At 36.1% G+C, this 17,334-nt stretch overlaps 1 protein-coding gene across 1 annotated transcript in view; it reads left to right on the top strand.

The window, feature by feature from the left end:
* LOC110459519 (matrix metalloproteinase-16-like) overlaps window positions 1–16,413 on the top strand; it is a 33,736-nt gene extending 17,323 nt beyond the window's left edge. The window contains exons 3-11 of the mRNA XM_021511824.1: window positions 4,944–5,051; window positions 5,367–5,467; window positions 6,918–7,122; window positions 7,584–7,742; window positions 8,464–8,667; window positions 9,045–9,181; window positions 9,603–9,741; window positions 11,415–11,587; window positions 13,614–16,413. Coding sequence (XP_021367499.1) covers window positions 4,944–5,051; window positions 5,367–5,467; window positions 6,918–7,122; window positions 7,584–7,742; window positions 8,464–8,667; window positions 9,045–9,181; window positions 9,603–9,741; window positions 11,415–11,587; window positions 13,614–13,895 — 1,508 coding nt within the window. The 3' untranslated portion in view covers window positions 13,896–16,413. The remainder of the gene's footprint in view (window positions 1–4,943; window positions 5,052–5,366; window positions 5,468–6,917; window positions 7,123–7,583; window positions 7,743–8,463; window positions 8,668–9,044; window positions 9,182–9,602; window positions 9,742–11,414; window positions 11,588–13,613) is intronic.
* Window positions 16,414–17,334: the final 921 nt, after the last annotated feature.

Raw genomic sequence — 17,334 nt, 5'->3', positions numbered from 1 at the left:
TGTGGCCCTCTGGTTGCAGAGTTGCTGGGCCCAATAGGGGAATTTGAGGTTTAAATTTTGTAAATCCTTCTCCTGTATCATTGGAGGGATTGTATGTAATACGAATAATTGTCCATGGTTGCTTTATAATCCAGGTTGGCGATATCGGCCATCGGGGTCTTTTGTTAATACTGAGGCCCTTAAACTTTTTCACTTTTCTCTGCTTCAATACCAAAATGATAGATACTGTTAGACAAACCTCTACAGTACGCATCCTGATATCAGTTATATCATATACAAGTAGACCTCACAGTTTAGACATGCCGTTATTACCTTTACTCATCAGTATCACTTTAAAATCAGCATGGTTTGATAGATGTGGTTCGTAGCTGATTGGTATGTGTACATCAATACCACTTACATGCATATTAGTGTTTCAAACCCTTGTGCAAAGCATCCGGTTAATTTTGTCCCGTATTTGAACCTATCTGTACCGTGTGACTTCCAGTAACTTACTGAAAACCCTTTGATGATAAAGATGACGAATTATGTTTCAAACTTAAGACACATGATTGTTTGAAGCTTATGACGGATGACTATCGAATAATCGGATATGTTTATGACGTTTTGACAAATCTTAGGTCTCAGTGACTTCACAGGTACATTTTGAGACGTATCAGATATTGTAGCCCCCGTTTGAGACCTATCAGATATTGTTACCCTCGTTTTTGAGACGTATCAGATATTGTAGACCCCGTTTGAGACCTATCAGATATTGTTACCCCCGTTTTTTTTGAGACGTATCAGATATTGTAGCCCCCGTTTGAGACCTATCAGATATTGTAGCCCCCGTTTATAAGACGTATCAGATATTGTTACCCCCGTTTTCAGACGTAACAGATATTGTAAACCCCCGTTTCATTACTGATACGATTCTCGGTAATTAAGCTAAGGCTGTAACGGATTTCATTTCTTTAAGTAATGTGTTACTGTCGATTAAACACGAACTTTCACACACTTTATAACTGAACGTAAAGGCTTGATTATATCACAGAGCGGGTAATTACATATCATCTATATTGTTATATTGCGCCCTTGGATAACGTATTTGATGTTAATGAACATAACCAAAGAGAACAAAGTGATACAAAAACAACAGACAGAGGATTGTTATTTTAGGATTGATCAGCACAAAAGGGAATAAATACCATATGGATACGACACAGACCTCGGAAAGTTTCGTTTGTTCACGAAACATGTGATATTGTCCCCTCGGAAAACCACATTAAAGACTGTTTATAAAATGGAAACATTTCTGTCTTTTCAGACTTTTTCATATAATGTATCAACTTTATTTATTTATTTCACTGGTCGCCTTTGTGAGAGATGAGTGGATGAGTGCGCTATCCACTGCGCCACTCGACCACCCCGACTTGTTTTATTAATCTAACCCATGGTTTATTTGCCTTTAAATCTGAAAAAAAAGTATGGTAACACTCTGTACAAAAAAGCTACCAATATATAACCATCTCTTTCTAGGCAAAAGGTTTTGACTTCAAAATTATTTCTGCAGAACATTGTATTTTTATTAAAACAGAACTTTGGTAAAAGTAGCACAAAACAAAAGAACCAAGTGTACACATGTTCCTTTAGAAACTAGATATTTGGAATCGACACATCTACACGTTCAACTATGGAATAACAAAAAAAGAAACCAGGAAAAATCTCCCATTGTTTCGTTAAGATGAGTTAAGCTTATCAACATAAGACCAACATACGGTATCTGAGCGAGTGGCTGCCAGTCAGTGGATCAATGTATGGGTCGCTTACAGAGCCAATTACAACAGATTACAGCTGATTACAGCTGATACGTTTTCGTGGCACGTGCTACAAACGGACCCCCCTGTGGTGTTATTGTATCATGTCTTTTATGACAGGTAGTAATCATCACTTGTACTTTCCTCAAACTGTGTATCAAATTATTTTGTTATTTGTTTGGAATCTGTAGCATTATGCATCAAATTGCTATTTTACAGTGAATGATGCAGTTTCGAATCGTGGTTATATGATGATAATATATATTATATTCATGCTTGATTTTGAAACGAGAATGTTTAGAGCCTTGGGATTTGATAGTGAAGGATACCATTTTCTGGCGTCGTTTCGGATGGTAAAAGAGAAATGTCAATTATAGAGAATACCAAAGTGTCAACAAAACATTAATTGATTTAACAATTGATAAAACTTGGGCACAATGTGAACAAAGGACAGATTTAAATGAAAATCCTTGAACAGGCACTAGGAGAATAAGACCATATGTTCCGGAAGGTTAAGCGACGTCTAATTCCTAGCCTTCCATGTAAATCTAGGTCGAATCCAAGTAATTCCACGTCGTCATAGTGAAAACAGTTAGTGACAACAAAACTAGGTACATTAGTGAGAACAGGGATTGTTAGTGACAACAAAACTAGGTACATTAATGAGAACAGGGATTGTTAGTGACAACAAAACTAGGTACATTAATGAGAACAGGGATTGTTGGGGACAACAAAACTACGTACACTAATGAGAACAGAGATTGTAAGTGACAACAAAACTAGGTACACTAATGAGAACAGGGATTGTAAGTGACAACAAAACTAGGTACATTAATGAGAACAGGGATTGTTGGTGACAACTAAACAAGGTACACTGATGAGAACAGGGATTGTTAGTGACAACAAAACAAGGTACACTAATGAGGACAGGGATTGTTAGTGACAACAAAACTAGGTTCACTAATGAGGACAGGGATTGTTAGTGACAACACAACTAGATACACTAATCAGAACAGGGATTGTTGGTGACAACAAAACTAGGTACACTAATGAGAACAGGGATTGTTAGTGACAACACAACGAGGTACACTAATGAGAACAGGGATTGTAGGTAACAACAAAACTAGGTACACTTATGAGAACAGGGATTGTTGGTGACAACAAAACTAGGTACACTAATGAGAACAGGGGTTGTTTGTGACAACAAAACTAGGTACGTTAATGAGGATCATCTTAAGACCCTCATACCACACAAACAAATATAGTCCCTTTAATAACTCGTGATGGTGGTCATAAAAGTGGTTGGTAGTCTTCACCAACTTGTATCTGTAGAAACCCAATGTTTTATTTTTTGTCAGCAATCGACATCTATCACAGAAATAAAAATATTAGGAGAGAGCTCTTGAATCAATTGCGACATGAAAACACCGTGGTGTTGTTATCAAAAAAGTGAAAACTCGCGACCGAAAAATCGAAATATTCTGATTATTGCACTTTAGTAGATAACCGTCCATGTCATTGTGCACTTTAGTAGATAACCGTCCCTGCTATTGTTCAGTTTAGTAGATAACCGTCCCTGTTATTGTACACTTAGTAGATAACCGTCCATGTCATTGTGCACTTTAGTAAATAACCGTCCCTGCTATTGTTCAGTTCAGTAGATAACCGTCCCTGTTATTGTACACTAAGTAGATAACCGTCCATGTCATTGTGCACTTTAGTAGATAACCGTCCCTGCTATTGTTCAGTTTAGTAGATAACCGTCCCTGTTATTGCACACTTTAGTAGATAACCGTCCCTGTTATTGTACACTTTAGTAGATAACCGTCCCTGTCATTGTACACTTTAGTAGATAACCGTTCCTGTTATTGAACACTTCAGTAGATAGCCGTCCCTGTTATTGTACACTTTAGTAGATAACCGTCCCTGTTATTGTACACTTCAGTAGATAACCGTCCCTGTTATTGTACACTTAGTAGATAACCGTCCATGTCATTGTGCACTTTAGTAAATAACCGTCCCTGCTATTGTTCAGTTCAGTAGATAACCGTCCCTGTTATTGTACACTAAGTAGATAACCGTCCATGTCATTGTGCACTTTAGTAGATAACCGTCCCTGCTATTGTTCAGTTTAGTAGATAACCGTCCCTGTTATTGCACACTTTAGTAGATAACCGTCCCTGTTATTGTACACTTTAGTAGATAACCGTCCCTGTTATTGTACACTTTAGTAGATAACCGTCCCTGTCATTGTACACTTTAGTAGATAACCGTCCCTGTTATTGTACACTTTAGTAGATAACTGTCCCTGTTATTGTACACTTAGTAGATAACCGTCCCTGTTATTGTACACTTTGTAGATAACCGTCCCTGTCATTGTACACTTTAGTAGATAACCGTCCCTGTCATTGTACACTTTAGTAGATAACTGTCCCTGTTATTGTACACTTAGTAGATAACCGTCCCTGTTATTGTACACTTAGTAGATAACCGTCCCTGTCATTGTACACTTTAGTAGATAACCATCCCTGTTATTGTACACTTTAGTAGATAAACGTACCTGTTTATCATGTTGAAATTTAAGATTGAGGAAAGCCGCAGATTGACTTCAAAAGTGAAGGTGTAATTGTATGACGAAACACGTACAAACACAAGGAATATTTCGAATGCACTACTACGGGCGTTTCTTATGTAGTACGTGTAAAAACATCTAAATCAAGTTTAACACATATGCATTGTATTCTTAGTAATCTTAAGTTATAAAACCATTCAGGGAGAGAATGCAATTATTACCATTCAATAAAGACAAAAATGTTTTGCCTCCTATTTATAACAAGACTGATGTTGAGTGCGCATGCCGCAGCGCTATTGATAAAATGACTCGACGGCATCTTGTTATAATGCAGCTTTAACGCTCATATAAGGTTACACGCTTTACATATTGTCGGCTTACTTAAGATAACAAGTACCAGGCTATAAACTATTAATATTATGACACTTAATTATTCATATACGTTAGGAGGTGTATATTTTAATGATCATCTAAGTTGTGTCCCAATTACAACAGTCTTACGTTAACATAGAATGAAGTATTATCGGAGATATGCTTATTAATTGACACTTTATATTCATTTTGTGTCAATGCAGGTGTGGTAGATTCAGAAACCATACGAATGATGAAGTTACCTCGATGTGGAAACTCAGACGACATGGGCTATTCAGACCAAGCAAGAAAGAAGCGATACGCCTTGCATGGTAAATATTTTTGACAAACTTAAATCCTTAAGTTAGAACAAAGGTCAATGCGAACATAAACATTAATGCAAGACCGCATCAGGTTATTCAAATTTGGAATATAACGAACCTATCAAGTGTTTTACATAAGTTTTAATAGTTTCTTAGTTAACGTTTTACAATACTACACAGGTGTGGTTGACCCTCGTAGACAACAGTTAGTCCCTCAACTTCTGTCTTGAGAGTGAGAAGACGGATTAATGTCCATTTTGTAATATGATTAATGCAGTGAATTCAACGTTTGTCAGGATATTTATTGTCTTTGTCTATTTTTAGGTAGCAAGTGGTCTAAATATGATATAACGTATACGATATCAGAATACAGCAAGAAGATCTCTAAAACGGACGTAGACTCGGAGATCAGGAGAGCATTTGATGTGAGTCACAGATGTCTACAAATAAATGTAGTAACTTAGAAAGTTCCATTAATAAATCCTGTGAGACACGGTGTTTCTCTAGGCAATCATCACGGAGATAGATTTGTCCTCGTAGATGGCAGTATGGAGTGTGCTGAACTATTCTATTGACTGATGTTCATTCTCTATAATCAGCAAACAATGGCTTTTTATCATATTCTGTATTGTCGTTCATGGCTTTTAATCATATTCTGTCTTGTCGTTCATGGTTTTTTTTATCATATTCTGTATTGTCGTTCATAGCTTTTTATCATATTCTATATTGTCGTTCATTGGCCATGAATTGTAGTTTTTTTTGTTTTAAAGAGATGTTGTAAAATTTCGAGACGATTGTGTTTATGAACATTTTGATATATAAGCGGCATTTATATAAAAAAAAAACACACACTTTGCTATTCAATCTATCATAGGCGCTATCACTACCAACACGTGCACTGTCCCTCTGCATAAAAAAAAGAAATGTAAAAGTTCCATGTACTATTGCAGACAAAAACAGAAAAAGGTAATATAACAGTATAACAGTAAGAAGAGGTCAATGATCACATAGCTGTTTGGCTAATATTACTTGGTCTCAAGTTGTGCATGCTTACTTTTGAGACTGATCAGAGAAACAAAATGGCCGACAGGCAGCCATCTTGGATTTTGACATTTAAGGTTTGTTAATGTTATTTCTCAGGAAAAAAAATATTGTAAGATACTGGAAGGATCTTTTTTAAATTTAATGTGTATGTTCCCCTCGGTCTGCGGTTGTCCTTATACACTTTTGAGAATGGTTGGAAAAATAAAACGGTCGACAGATTGCCATCTTGGATTTTTGACAGTGAAGTTTTGTTATCGACATTTTCTCAGAAAATACTCGAGGGATCTTTCTTAAATTTAGCATATATGATCCCATTAATCCTTTTTTTTCAAATACCCCTGACCAGAAGGAAAATTGATCCCGTATTGACATCTCTAGCATTTTGTATATTGTTATGCAATTCGTATACAATATCATTTGCCATAGTGGCTAATAACATATGACATTACAAGGTTTAAGGTAATGTATAAGATTCCCATTTATGATTTCCAACGTAGAACTGGGTAATGATACATGTAAGGAAAATGAAGACTATAGAAGTTTAAAAATCGTGTTTGTAGACCTGAAAAAGATCTCTTTATAGTGGAAGCCAAGATCCTTTTAGGATCTCTTGTTCAGTTATCTAGCACACAAACACTTTATTCTGCTGGCACGATAGCTTAAGCTTATTGGCAACGCCCACCAGCTAAACAAGACATAAGTGTTCGGAGCATCGAATATTGTGGTTTAAGAAAAAAAGTTCATCACTGAATATAAATTTAAAATCAGAATGAAAAGTCTACAAGACGAGATATCCGTAATATTTGAGCACTATTTGAATTATTGTTACAGGCATGGGAAGGCGTGACTCCTTTAACATTTACTTGGAAAAAGTCGGGAACTGTCGATATTGACATAAAATTTGCCCGGTCATGGCACGGAGACAATAACCCATTCGACGGGAAAGGACAAACGCTAGCACATGCGTTTTTCCCTCAATATGGCGGGGACGCTCATTTTGATGAAGATGAACCTTGGACTATCAATGTTTCTGACGGTATGTAGATACATCGTTTTAATTATTATATAATACATGGAATCTTTTACTATCACATAAGAGAACTTTGCATGGTGCATACTCATGATCGATATATAATTATATAGAATTAATGACTATACAATAAAAACATGCATAGATGTTCTAAATATAGCATAGTTCATGAGCAAACCTGTTTTTACTGTGACATATGCCTTGTTTACACGATATGACATAATGTCTGACGACAAAAAATTGTCTAAAATACAGACCGAAACACAGCAAGAGAACAAATATACAGCAAGAGAATAAATACACAACAAGGGAACAAATATACAAGATAGGAACGAATATACAAGATAGGAGCGAATATACAAGATAGGAACGAATATACAAGATAGGAACGAATATACAACAAGACAACAAATACACTGCACGGGAACAAGACTAAATACACAGCGAGGCTCTTTATCTCATTGCAGGAGTGAATTTTTTCCAAGTTGCCGTCCATGAAATTGGCCATTCCTTGGGCCTTGCACACTCTGATGTGTATTCGGCTCTCATGGCCCCGTTTTATAAAGGATACCAGAAAGATTTCCGTCTCGGGACCGATGATGTCGAGGCTGCTCAGGCTTTGTATGGTAAGGCTTTTATTAGCAATGATTCGATTTTGAATGTTCTATTCTTCAGACTAGAACATAAAACGAAATAGTCCTATACGCGGTGATTCATATTCTTAAAATTTGTTTTCATGAAGTACTCCACAAATTAGAGGCTGCAACAGAAATTGATCTCTGCACAGGTTTCAATAGAGTGCTTCAGAGTCCCTCTACATCTGTGTTACACTGTATTTAGAATACTGATATACCGGGGTCATTGCTAAAATCTAACTATCCTACGCACAAAGGTTCCGTTTGATTTCATAAATCGACCTAAGCGTTTAATTTTCAAAACACAGGTATTACCTTTCGGGCATAAAGGACCCTTGTGGTACATCGTTTTGTGCGGGAAACATCCACCAATGCGGACGACGTCATAAGATGATAACACTTCTGTGCACAGCGTAAAACACAAGGATATTCTCAAAACCATTGTGTACGTCGTCAGCTAGAAGAAAGAAGATCCAATATACCTATTAAACACATGCTATAAAGAAAAAGACGTTTTCGAAGGCTCGCAAAATAAGTTTTCGATTTCTGTTGGTTTTTCAAACGAAAGTTAGCCTTTATAATCACTACCAAACTGATGAATCTTACTCCGAATATTATACTAGAAAAGTTTTCTAAATAATGTAAATACACGGACAATTTAATAATGAAACCTCGTTTTTATTTATCTTTACCTTTTTTATTTTATTTACAGGTACTCCAAATAGCCGACCCAACCCTACACAGCAAACCTTTAGACCACCTCCGACACGTCGGCCATTTACACCTGTGCCTACCACTCGTCCTAAGCCCCGTGTTACCACTCGACCACCTGTGTTTAACATTCCCGAGATCTGCAGAAATCCTACAATAGACGCTATCACACGCACAAAGGACGGGTCAACTTACGTTTTTAAAGGTATACTACAAACTATACATTCCTTGTAAGATAACTCTATGTGAGATGACCTCATATCAGTATATATACAATGTAGTACAATAAGATATGTGAGATGACCTCATATCAGTATATATACAATGTAGTACAATAAGATATCATTATATTTGACACTTTTTCTCGCATCATTTGTCATCGAGTGTTAGTCATATAACAAAAGAAGATCACATTCTTTTGTCCAGTTTAGTAAAGGTATTGTACTCGGGAAATACTCCACGGACTGGTATTGGCCTCTCCAAAAAGCACATACACTTCACAGATTAAAACAGGAGAAAAGGCTTGTTTGATATGTTTTCGTTGCTACAATCATTTCTGGTAACTAATGTTGGTCTTTTTAGGAATATATCACTACCGGCTGACCAAGCTCGGAATAGAAACAGGATACCCCCGCAAAATCTCAACCGACTGGAAAGGCGTCACCGGTCCTGTCGATGCAGCTTTAACATGGGAAAATGGATACACATATGTTTTCAAGGTACTTGACATGAACTATCTTAAACGTATAACAGTTTCAAGAGACGCAGGTTGGATAAATGTGCTGGTCGCCATTATGAACACATTTGTAAAAAGTCTATTTCCTTCTGCGTTATGAATATCGATGATTTTATGTATGCCCATTAGTGTGCTTTGTAATTTTTTTGTCACTTGTCCTGTTCACCTTGGTTTGTTGTCCTGTTCACCTGATTTTGTTGTCCTGTTCACCTGATTTTTTTGTCCTGTTCACCTGGCTTTGTTGTCCGGTTCACCTGGTTTTGTTGTCCGGTTCACCTGCTGTTGTTGTCTTGTTTACTTGGTTTTATTCACCTTGTACCTTTTTAAGCGGCTCTTTCTAAATCGCGATGTGCCCAAGTATCGTCCTTTATGTGACATAATAACATTTTGTTTATTTGTTGCAGGGGAAATACTACTGGAAATTCGAGAATAGAAGACTCATCTATGGACCTAAGAGAATAGTGTTTGGGTTCAGAGGTGTTCCGATTAATCTTGATGCGGCGATGGTTTGGGGCGGTAATGGCAAGACATATTTTTTCAAAGGTACCTTTGTCATTCGGAATGTCTGCTCCAAATTCTGGTTGTATTTGCTATGCAATGAAATAAATTTATCTTCCCTCAAAAAACGCCGACATATAATTGACGCAAAAATTGTATACTGTATAAACTTCAGCTGATATATTTGGCTGATCTAATAACTAGTTCTATTGTGGGTATTTAAACATTGATAACAAGCTCAATGACCAGTGTTTTTACTCGTTAATCGTGTTCATAATGGACATTTTGGAAGCTCCAAAAATAACATAGAGAGTATTCTACATTGTTCGAAATGTCGTATTAATAAATAATAGTCTCGCACACAAGTGATATGTTCGGACTCAGCAGCTGTAATCAATGTTTAACAACCCCATCGATCGGGCACCCACTTCCCCGTCCTGTAAGATAGACGATAATAAGTATACTGGATAATACATGTCAGCTTAAAGCGTGTAGCAATGCAATGATACCTTGCCAAAGAAAACTTACCTGTATATGACATGATTTATAAAACTGTTTACCAGGGCTCAAGTACTTTCACAGAAAACATAATTACTGCTCCTTTTTGAATGCCCAGGTGAAGTTTGTAATGAGGCTGTGATCTTACCGACATCGTAGCACAACTACATAGATTATTTCATTTCAAAACAAACCCCACAGTAGGGTGCATACCTACATTTAATGTAATTGATAAGTAATATGTTTTTGGTGAAAAAGGAAAACCACTTTCACATAAAGTTTATTCATATTTGTTTTCTTCTTTAAACATACCATTCAGAATGTACATGTACTGAAAAATCGACCCTATGTTTGTGTTTGCGTGACGACTAAGTGTATAACATAATACTATAACAAAGGTAAACTTGTGCGTATTCTTTTCGTTTTTCATTAGTGTTATAACATGTGTATTCACTGTATAATGTGTATCATTGTTTATATGAGCAGTTTCGTTCTGTAATTATAAAATCCGGAATGATATTATGTAATTTTGTCACAAAAGAATAACACTGTTCGTAAAAACAAATATATTCGGTTAAATGCTTCAGATTAGTTGAATGAGAATTCCACTAAATATGTTTAACAGTTATGTTATATAAAGATTGGCTTCTTCAATTGTTTTAATAAATATAAATATACAACATTTGCTATAGCGCCCTATCTAGCTAACATAAGCCACTCTAAAGTGCTTTACAGTACATAGATATACAATTTTATACAGTCAACAGTAGCATATATATTAATCAATATAATATTGAGGAATTCGCAGGAGCTGCCTGATCAGGCGCTAACTACTAGTCCTATGCCACCTGCAGGATTTCACTTTCTAAATCATACAAACTTTAAGGATATTTCTGGAGAGAAAAAAACCTCAGAAAATTCCAAGCTTTCAATAAGTATCGTCAATGAAGAATGCATACGGTGAAGCAAGGTAGAGTCTGAGAACCCTTGAACATAGACATTTCTCTTGAAAGAAACCTTGTCCTGCTAGTTAACTTTCAGCCGTCTAGGTTGGTTTTGAAGGATATCAAATGCCATCAAATTTCTTCATAGTATAAAATACTGCTTGTGTGACATATATTTTGTTGCATCACACTTATCAATGCATATTTAAAATACCGGAATTCGTCAGATTTGGAATATTATATAATTTGTCTGTTTCATGCTGCTTTTTTTTTTAGGAGATCAGTATTGGAGATATTCTGGACGAAAGATTGATTATGGATACCCTCGTGCTATTGTAAAATGGAGAGGTCTTCCGAGTACAATACAGGGAGCGTTTAAATGGGAAAATGGCAAAACCTATTTCTTCACCGGCAAAAATTACTACAGATACAACGACCAATTGTTTTCGGTAAGTTGTTACTTAAATAATATCAAACTGTATTTGCTGATAACATGAACTCTCCAAAGTAAGTAGGCGAAGTAATTAAAAGTAATAATTAGAAAAAGTATACGTTAACAACTCATTTATGTAATACACTATAATACAAAAGACAGTATACAACATAATCAGATCACTAAAATGTGTTTATTAAAAAAGGAGTGAACTGTTTCCCAAATATAAGACGAATTTCACAGTATAGCCAGACAACGCAGGAAAAAAAGGAACATAAAATAAACTAATAAAATAGGTAGCGAGAGATGACTATACAGGGACAGGTTCATAGGTAGCTAGAGATGACTACACAGGGACAGGTTCATAGGTAGCTAGAGATGACGATACAGGTACAGGTTCATAGGTAGCTAGAGATGACAATACAGGGACAGGTTCATAGGTAGCTAGAGATGACTATACAGGGACAGGATCATAGGTAGCTAGAGATGACTATATAGGGACAGGGTCATAGGTAGCTAGAGATGACGATACAGGGACAGGTTCATAGGTAGCTAGAGAAGACTATATAGGGACAGGTTCATAGGTAGCTAGATATGACTATACAGGGACAGGTTCATAGGTAGCTAGAGATGACAATACAGGGCCAGGTTCATAGGTAGCTAGAGATGACTATACAGGGACATGTTCATAGGTAGCTAGAGATGACTATACAGGGACAGGTCCATAGGTAGCTAGAGATGACTATACAGGGACAGGATCATAGGTAGCTAGAGATGACTATATAGGGACAGGTTCATAGGTAGCTAGGTATGACTATATAGGGACAGGTTCATAGGTAGCTAGGTATGACTATATAGGGACAGGTTCATAGGTAGCTAGAGACGACGATACAGGGACAGGTTCATAGGTAGCTAGATATGACGATACAGGGACAGGTTCATAGGTAGGTAGAGATGACGATACAGGGACAGGTTCATAGGTAGCTAGATATGACTATACAGGGACAGGTTCATAGGTAGCTAGAGATGCCTATACAGGGACAGGTTCATAGGTAGCTAGAGATGACCATACATGTACAGGTTCATAGGTAGCTAGATATGACGATACAGGGACAGGTTCATAGGTAGGTAGAGATGACGATACAGGGACAGGTTCATAGGTAGCTAGAGAAGACTATATAGGGACAGGTTCATAGGTAGCTAGATATGACTATATAGGGACAGGTTCATAGGTAGCTAGATATGACTATACAGGGACAGGTTCATAGGTAGCTAGAGATGACTATATAGGGACAGGTTCATAGGTAGCTAGATATGACTATATAGGGACAGGTTCATAGGTAGCTAGAGATGACGATACAGGGACAGGTTCATAGGTAGCTAGAGATGACTATATAGGGACAGGTTCATGTATTAGGGTGACATCATAAAGTCGCCTGAACACCTCATAAGCGTTCGCCTGTCATAGGAAGCGCTGGCTATCCAATCTGCTTCACATCAAAGGATAATCGAAGTCCATAGATAACCCGAGTGAGTTATCGCACTTTCAGTTTAAATCAAATCTGTCGTTGTATAGGAATAAATTATAGATAACAGAAATCGTACCACAGATATTCACTATTCACATGTGATTCTGTTTAATGATAAAGTTAAGGAAATGAAGAACGGATATTCTTATTATACCAGCAAAGAAACCAGATTGTTGCCTTGCGGTTCGAATGCTAGTAACCTTTTGACTCAGAAAGAGAGGTCTGATTCAGTTCACTAACATAGCACTTAAAAAGGGAAGTTGAATTTGTTTAAACGTAATGCATTCTTGACAATCAGAATGCATAACTTACATGTGTGGAAAACCGTATGATATTTTTATTTACATCACCATGATGTCTATATAGAGTTTCGGGATACTATGAATAGGCTTTAGGAAAGTGCTTCTCTACTGTTCCTTCGTGCTCTTATTTGTAGCCGCCTGGTCTACTACTACTTCAAGATGACATGCCATTTCCAGGTTATTTCATGTTTATCATGTTTATGATTTCTAGGTCGACGCCACATATCCACGACCAATCGCCACCTGGTGGTTAGGGTGTCCACAGCAGGGGAAGATAACTGATGTTAAGAACCCGTATAGTCAAGATCAAAGTGTTCATACTGAAAAGAACAACAAAGATCAACAGTGGATAACAATAGAGGATGATGATGACAGTCATGACCAAAAACGTGATGGTAAAATATTAGATCATAACAGTGCTACTCTAGTAAATTTGAATCCAATAAGTATATTAACAGCCGTACTAGTGACAGTATTAAGCGTGGTTTTATGAAATTAATTTCGAAATCGACAAATATTTTACGTTTTACCTCGTCTTGACAATCACAAAGACCTCTGCAAGATAAGTCCTGACCAGGTCTCCTCCAAGACCGGGCGTGCTCCACGTGCACGATCATTCCCAGGCTGGCGGGCCGTACAAAGCCTAGTACCGATCCGCAGAAGAAGGATATCAGCTAAGAAATTAAAGGAAAATGGGAATAGATTCTATCAAATAGAGGTCTTAGCTGACAGTACGTCCTCCATTGGGATTGGTTTGTATACTGGCATATGTAAATGCAACCTCTGAATGAGTAAAAGGTGATGTCTCTTACAAGTCTACGGATTTGTCAAAGAGGGGATGCAGGTCGTCTCAACCGAAGGTGGTTTTGTTACAATATCGACAGGGTTTCATTACGGTAGAAAGTAGAACAAGTGTGAGGATTTGAGACAATGTGCCATACATACTTTCCACTGTCATACTATAAAAAAAAACACTTTTCTGTCAGAAACCTTATAAACTCTCTTCTACAAAATATTTAGATAAAGACCAAATCGATGAAAGGATGTGATTTATCGTAAGTAATTGAATACTATCATTTACAATAACACATTACGGATAGGTTAATGCATGACCTATTTGTTATGGTATACATATTGTTGTTTAAACGTATCTCCTCTATAGTAACCAAAAGCTAGATTTGCTGATATCAGAACAAGAGGAAGAAAGAAAGAAACCCCAGGTTACAGTTGTGTATTCGTGAGTTGTCCTGTCTGGTATGTCTTACATGTACTAAATTATTAAACGTCCTCATTGAAAACCTTTGATTGGGTCGGTTTCACGACCTTTGTATACGAAAATGACTGTAAGTGCTTTCCATCGATAAAATATCTGTCAAAAACGCTTAAATGCTACAGTTAAAAAATGGATTCCAGTATAAAACCAATGATTTTTTTTCTTTGTATCCTACTAGTGTATTTGTAGATTTGTAGATTTTCAATATAAATCATACCACAGATATGGTAATGATGGTACAACGACGATACAAAAGTAATGGTTGAATGAATGTGTGTGACACTTGATATACTTCAATTTGATCGATTGGTATGTATCTGCTTATCATTTTTTTTTTTTTTTTTTTTTTTTTTTNATGAAGCAAGTTAGATTTTAGTAACAAAGTGTTAAATCGTTTAGGTTAAACTTTTTTTTCAAGTATTTCAATAATATATATATATATATATATGTGTGTCCATGTCAATATAGAAAAGATAAGATTTAACGACCGACTAAAAAACTAGTCCGTCGTTAGATTTTTTTTTATATCTATAACAAGACAATATGGCACAAAATAAGAAATAGAAACTAGTGTCTTAGACACTTACATAAATCTATCACCTTATCTTCATCGTTTTTGCGTATAACAAAATATCCTTATTGGGTATACATCTCACACAGCTGAAATTTCTCTGTTATAATTCTATATGTTGATTTAGAAAATGTAACAAGGACAACTGAGTACTCAAGGTATTGGAGCTTCGTTCCAAGGGTAGAGCTGTAGAACTAAAACAATACATTAAGAGACCCATTTATATCAAAGCTAACACGGGTCAACAGTATAACGTTTCATAAATTGTTGTAAAATAAAAAGAGAAAGCTTTAGAAGGTCTATATCAAGTCCTTTGTTAATTAGATGTGATGGTTGTTATATTATGTACATCTGATAGATTGTACCAATATTTGCAGAATTCCCTGAAAAGTAAAGGGATAAAAGATGCATTCCCAGTATCAATGTATCCACGAATATGTCCCACACTTAATTTCAACTTCATCTCCCTCTGACGTTATATCATGTCGTGGTGATCTTCCTCAGACGTTATATCATGTCGTGGTGATCTGCAACAGACGTTATATCATGTCGTGGTGATCTGCAACAGACGTTATTTCTCGTATATTAAATATTTCCTTTCGATATTGTTAGCATATGATGGCTTTGAAATGTTATGCCTTAGAGACAAATGTTGCTGACACCTGTTTGGTCATACATTCATGTTATTATGAGTGAGCTGAACAATATAAGGTGTATATTTATAACGTCAGGGTACAGGAACTCGTAGGAAAGGAATATTAATGACTTGGTCTCACACACCTAAGTTATTATACATTACACATTTAAAAAAAACTTAATTGCACATATAAACCAAGGGTGTGAGAATGAATTAGAAGATAGAAATTATATTCAGAAAAAGAGAAAATGGGGAAAAAGGAGCGAAAGAAGGAAAAAAGAGGGTGAATTTTATCTAAGAAAAGAGAGAGTGGTATTGCTAAGCACTACACACACTAAATAGATCGTGAACTATCAGACCATTATATGCTTACGCTGAACGTTAAAACTAATATAATAATATATATACATTAAAGTAAAATCTGCTGCACTTCCAACATTGTTTGGTAATATTACCATATAATTTAATCTTGCTTGTAACAGGCATTTCCATTGGCTTAAAAATTTATGTTATCATCCCATAACGTAAAAAAATGACTTCGCCATTTGTAACGACGTCGCTTTTGATTGGTTGATACAGCGGCGCAATAATTTCTAAGAGAAAAGAGTCCATCAATAAAAGTGGATTTCCAAAGGGATTGTGTATAGTAGATTAAATTATAAGGATTAACTTGAATATATTTTTCATGTTATGGAGCTATAACATAAAAAAACCGGAGTGTACTCTCAACATAAACCGCTTCGTGGTTTATTTTGAGTACACTCCGTTTTTTGTGTGTTATTTCTCCATAACATGAAAAATATATTCAAGTTAATCCTTAATTGTTGATGAAGTTTTTGACCAGTGTTTAAGGTGTATCTGCCCGAATGTAGTTGGTTCTTCTCACATATTTTTTTATGATAACCTAATATAAATCAACATGTCTTTTTTATTATATAAAATTATTTTATGAAATTTGATTTTGCAACCATGGTTGTGTGAAGAGAACAAGAAAACATTCCAATGTTGTACACGCTCTATAATGATTCATTAATGCAGCCTTCATCCTTCGAATAAGAGTGATATTACCTTTTACGTTACAAACGTTTAAGCCAGCTAGGTTTCTTGAGCATGATTATCTTAAAGGGAGTAGTTAACTTATATTGATAGGACAAAAATGTGGATGAAATAATGATTTTTGCACATATTTTTTTAATTACAATTTTCAAATCGTTTAAAGATAAGCGTAGTTATTGTTTAATTATTTATTTATTATAAAGTTATTTTCGGACAAAAATCAGTTTTTCGTGCTTTAACAACTTGGTCTCGATCGTGAAAAGCGACACGTTAAACAGTGTGAGACACGACACGTTACACAGTATGAGACACGACACGTTACACAGTGTTAGACACGACACGTTAAACAGTGTAAGACACGACACGTTACACAGTATGAGACACGACACGTTAAA

Source organism: Mizuhopecten yessoensis, unplaced genomic scaffold (genome assembly GCF_002113885.1).
Source record: "Mizuhopecten yessoensis strain PY_sf001 unplaced genomic scaffold, ASM211388v2 scaffold10097, whole genome shotgun sequence".
NCBI lineage: Eukaryota > Metazoa > Mollusca > Bivalvia > Pectinida > Pectinidae > Mizuhopecten > Mizuhopecten yessoensis.
This window is presented reverse-complemented; position numbering and strand designations above follow the sequence as displayed.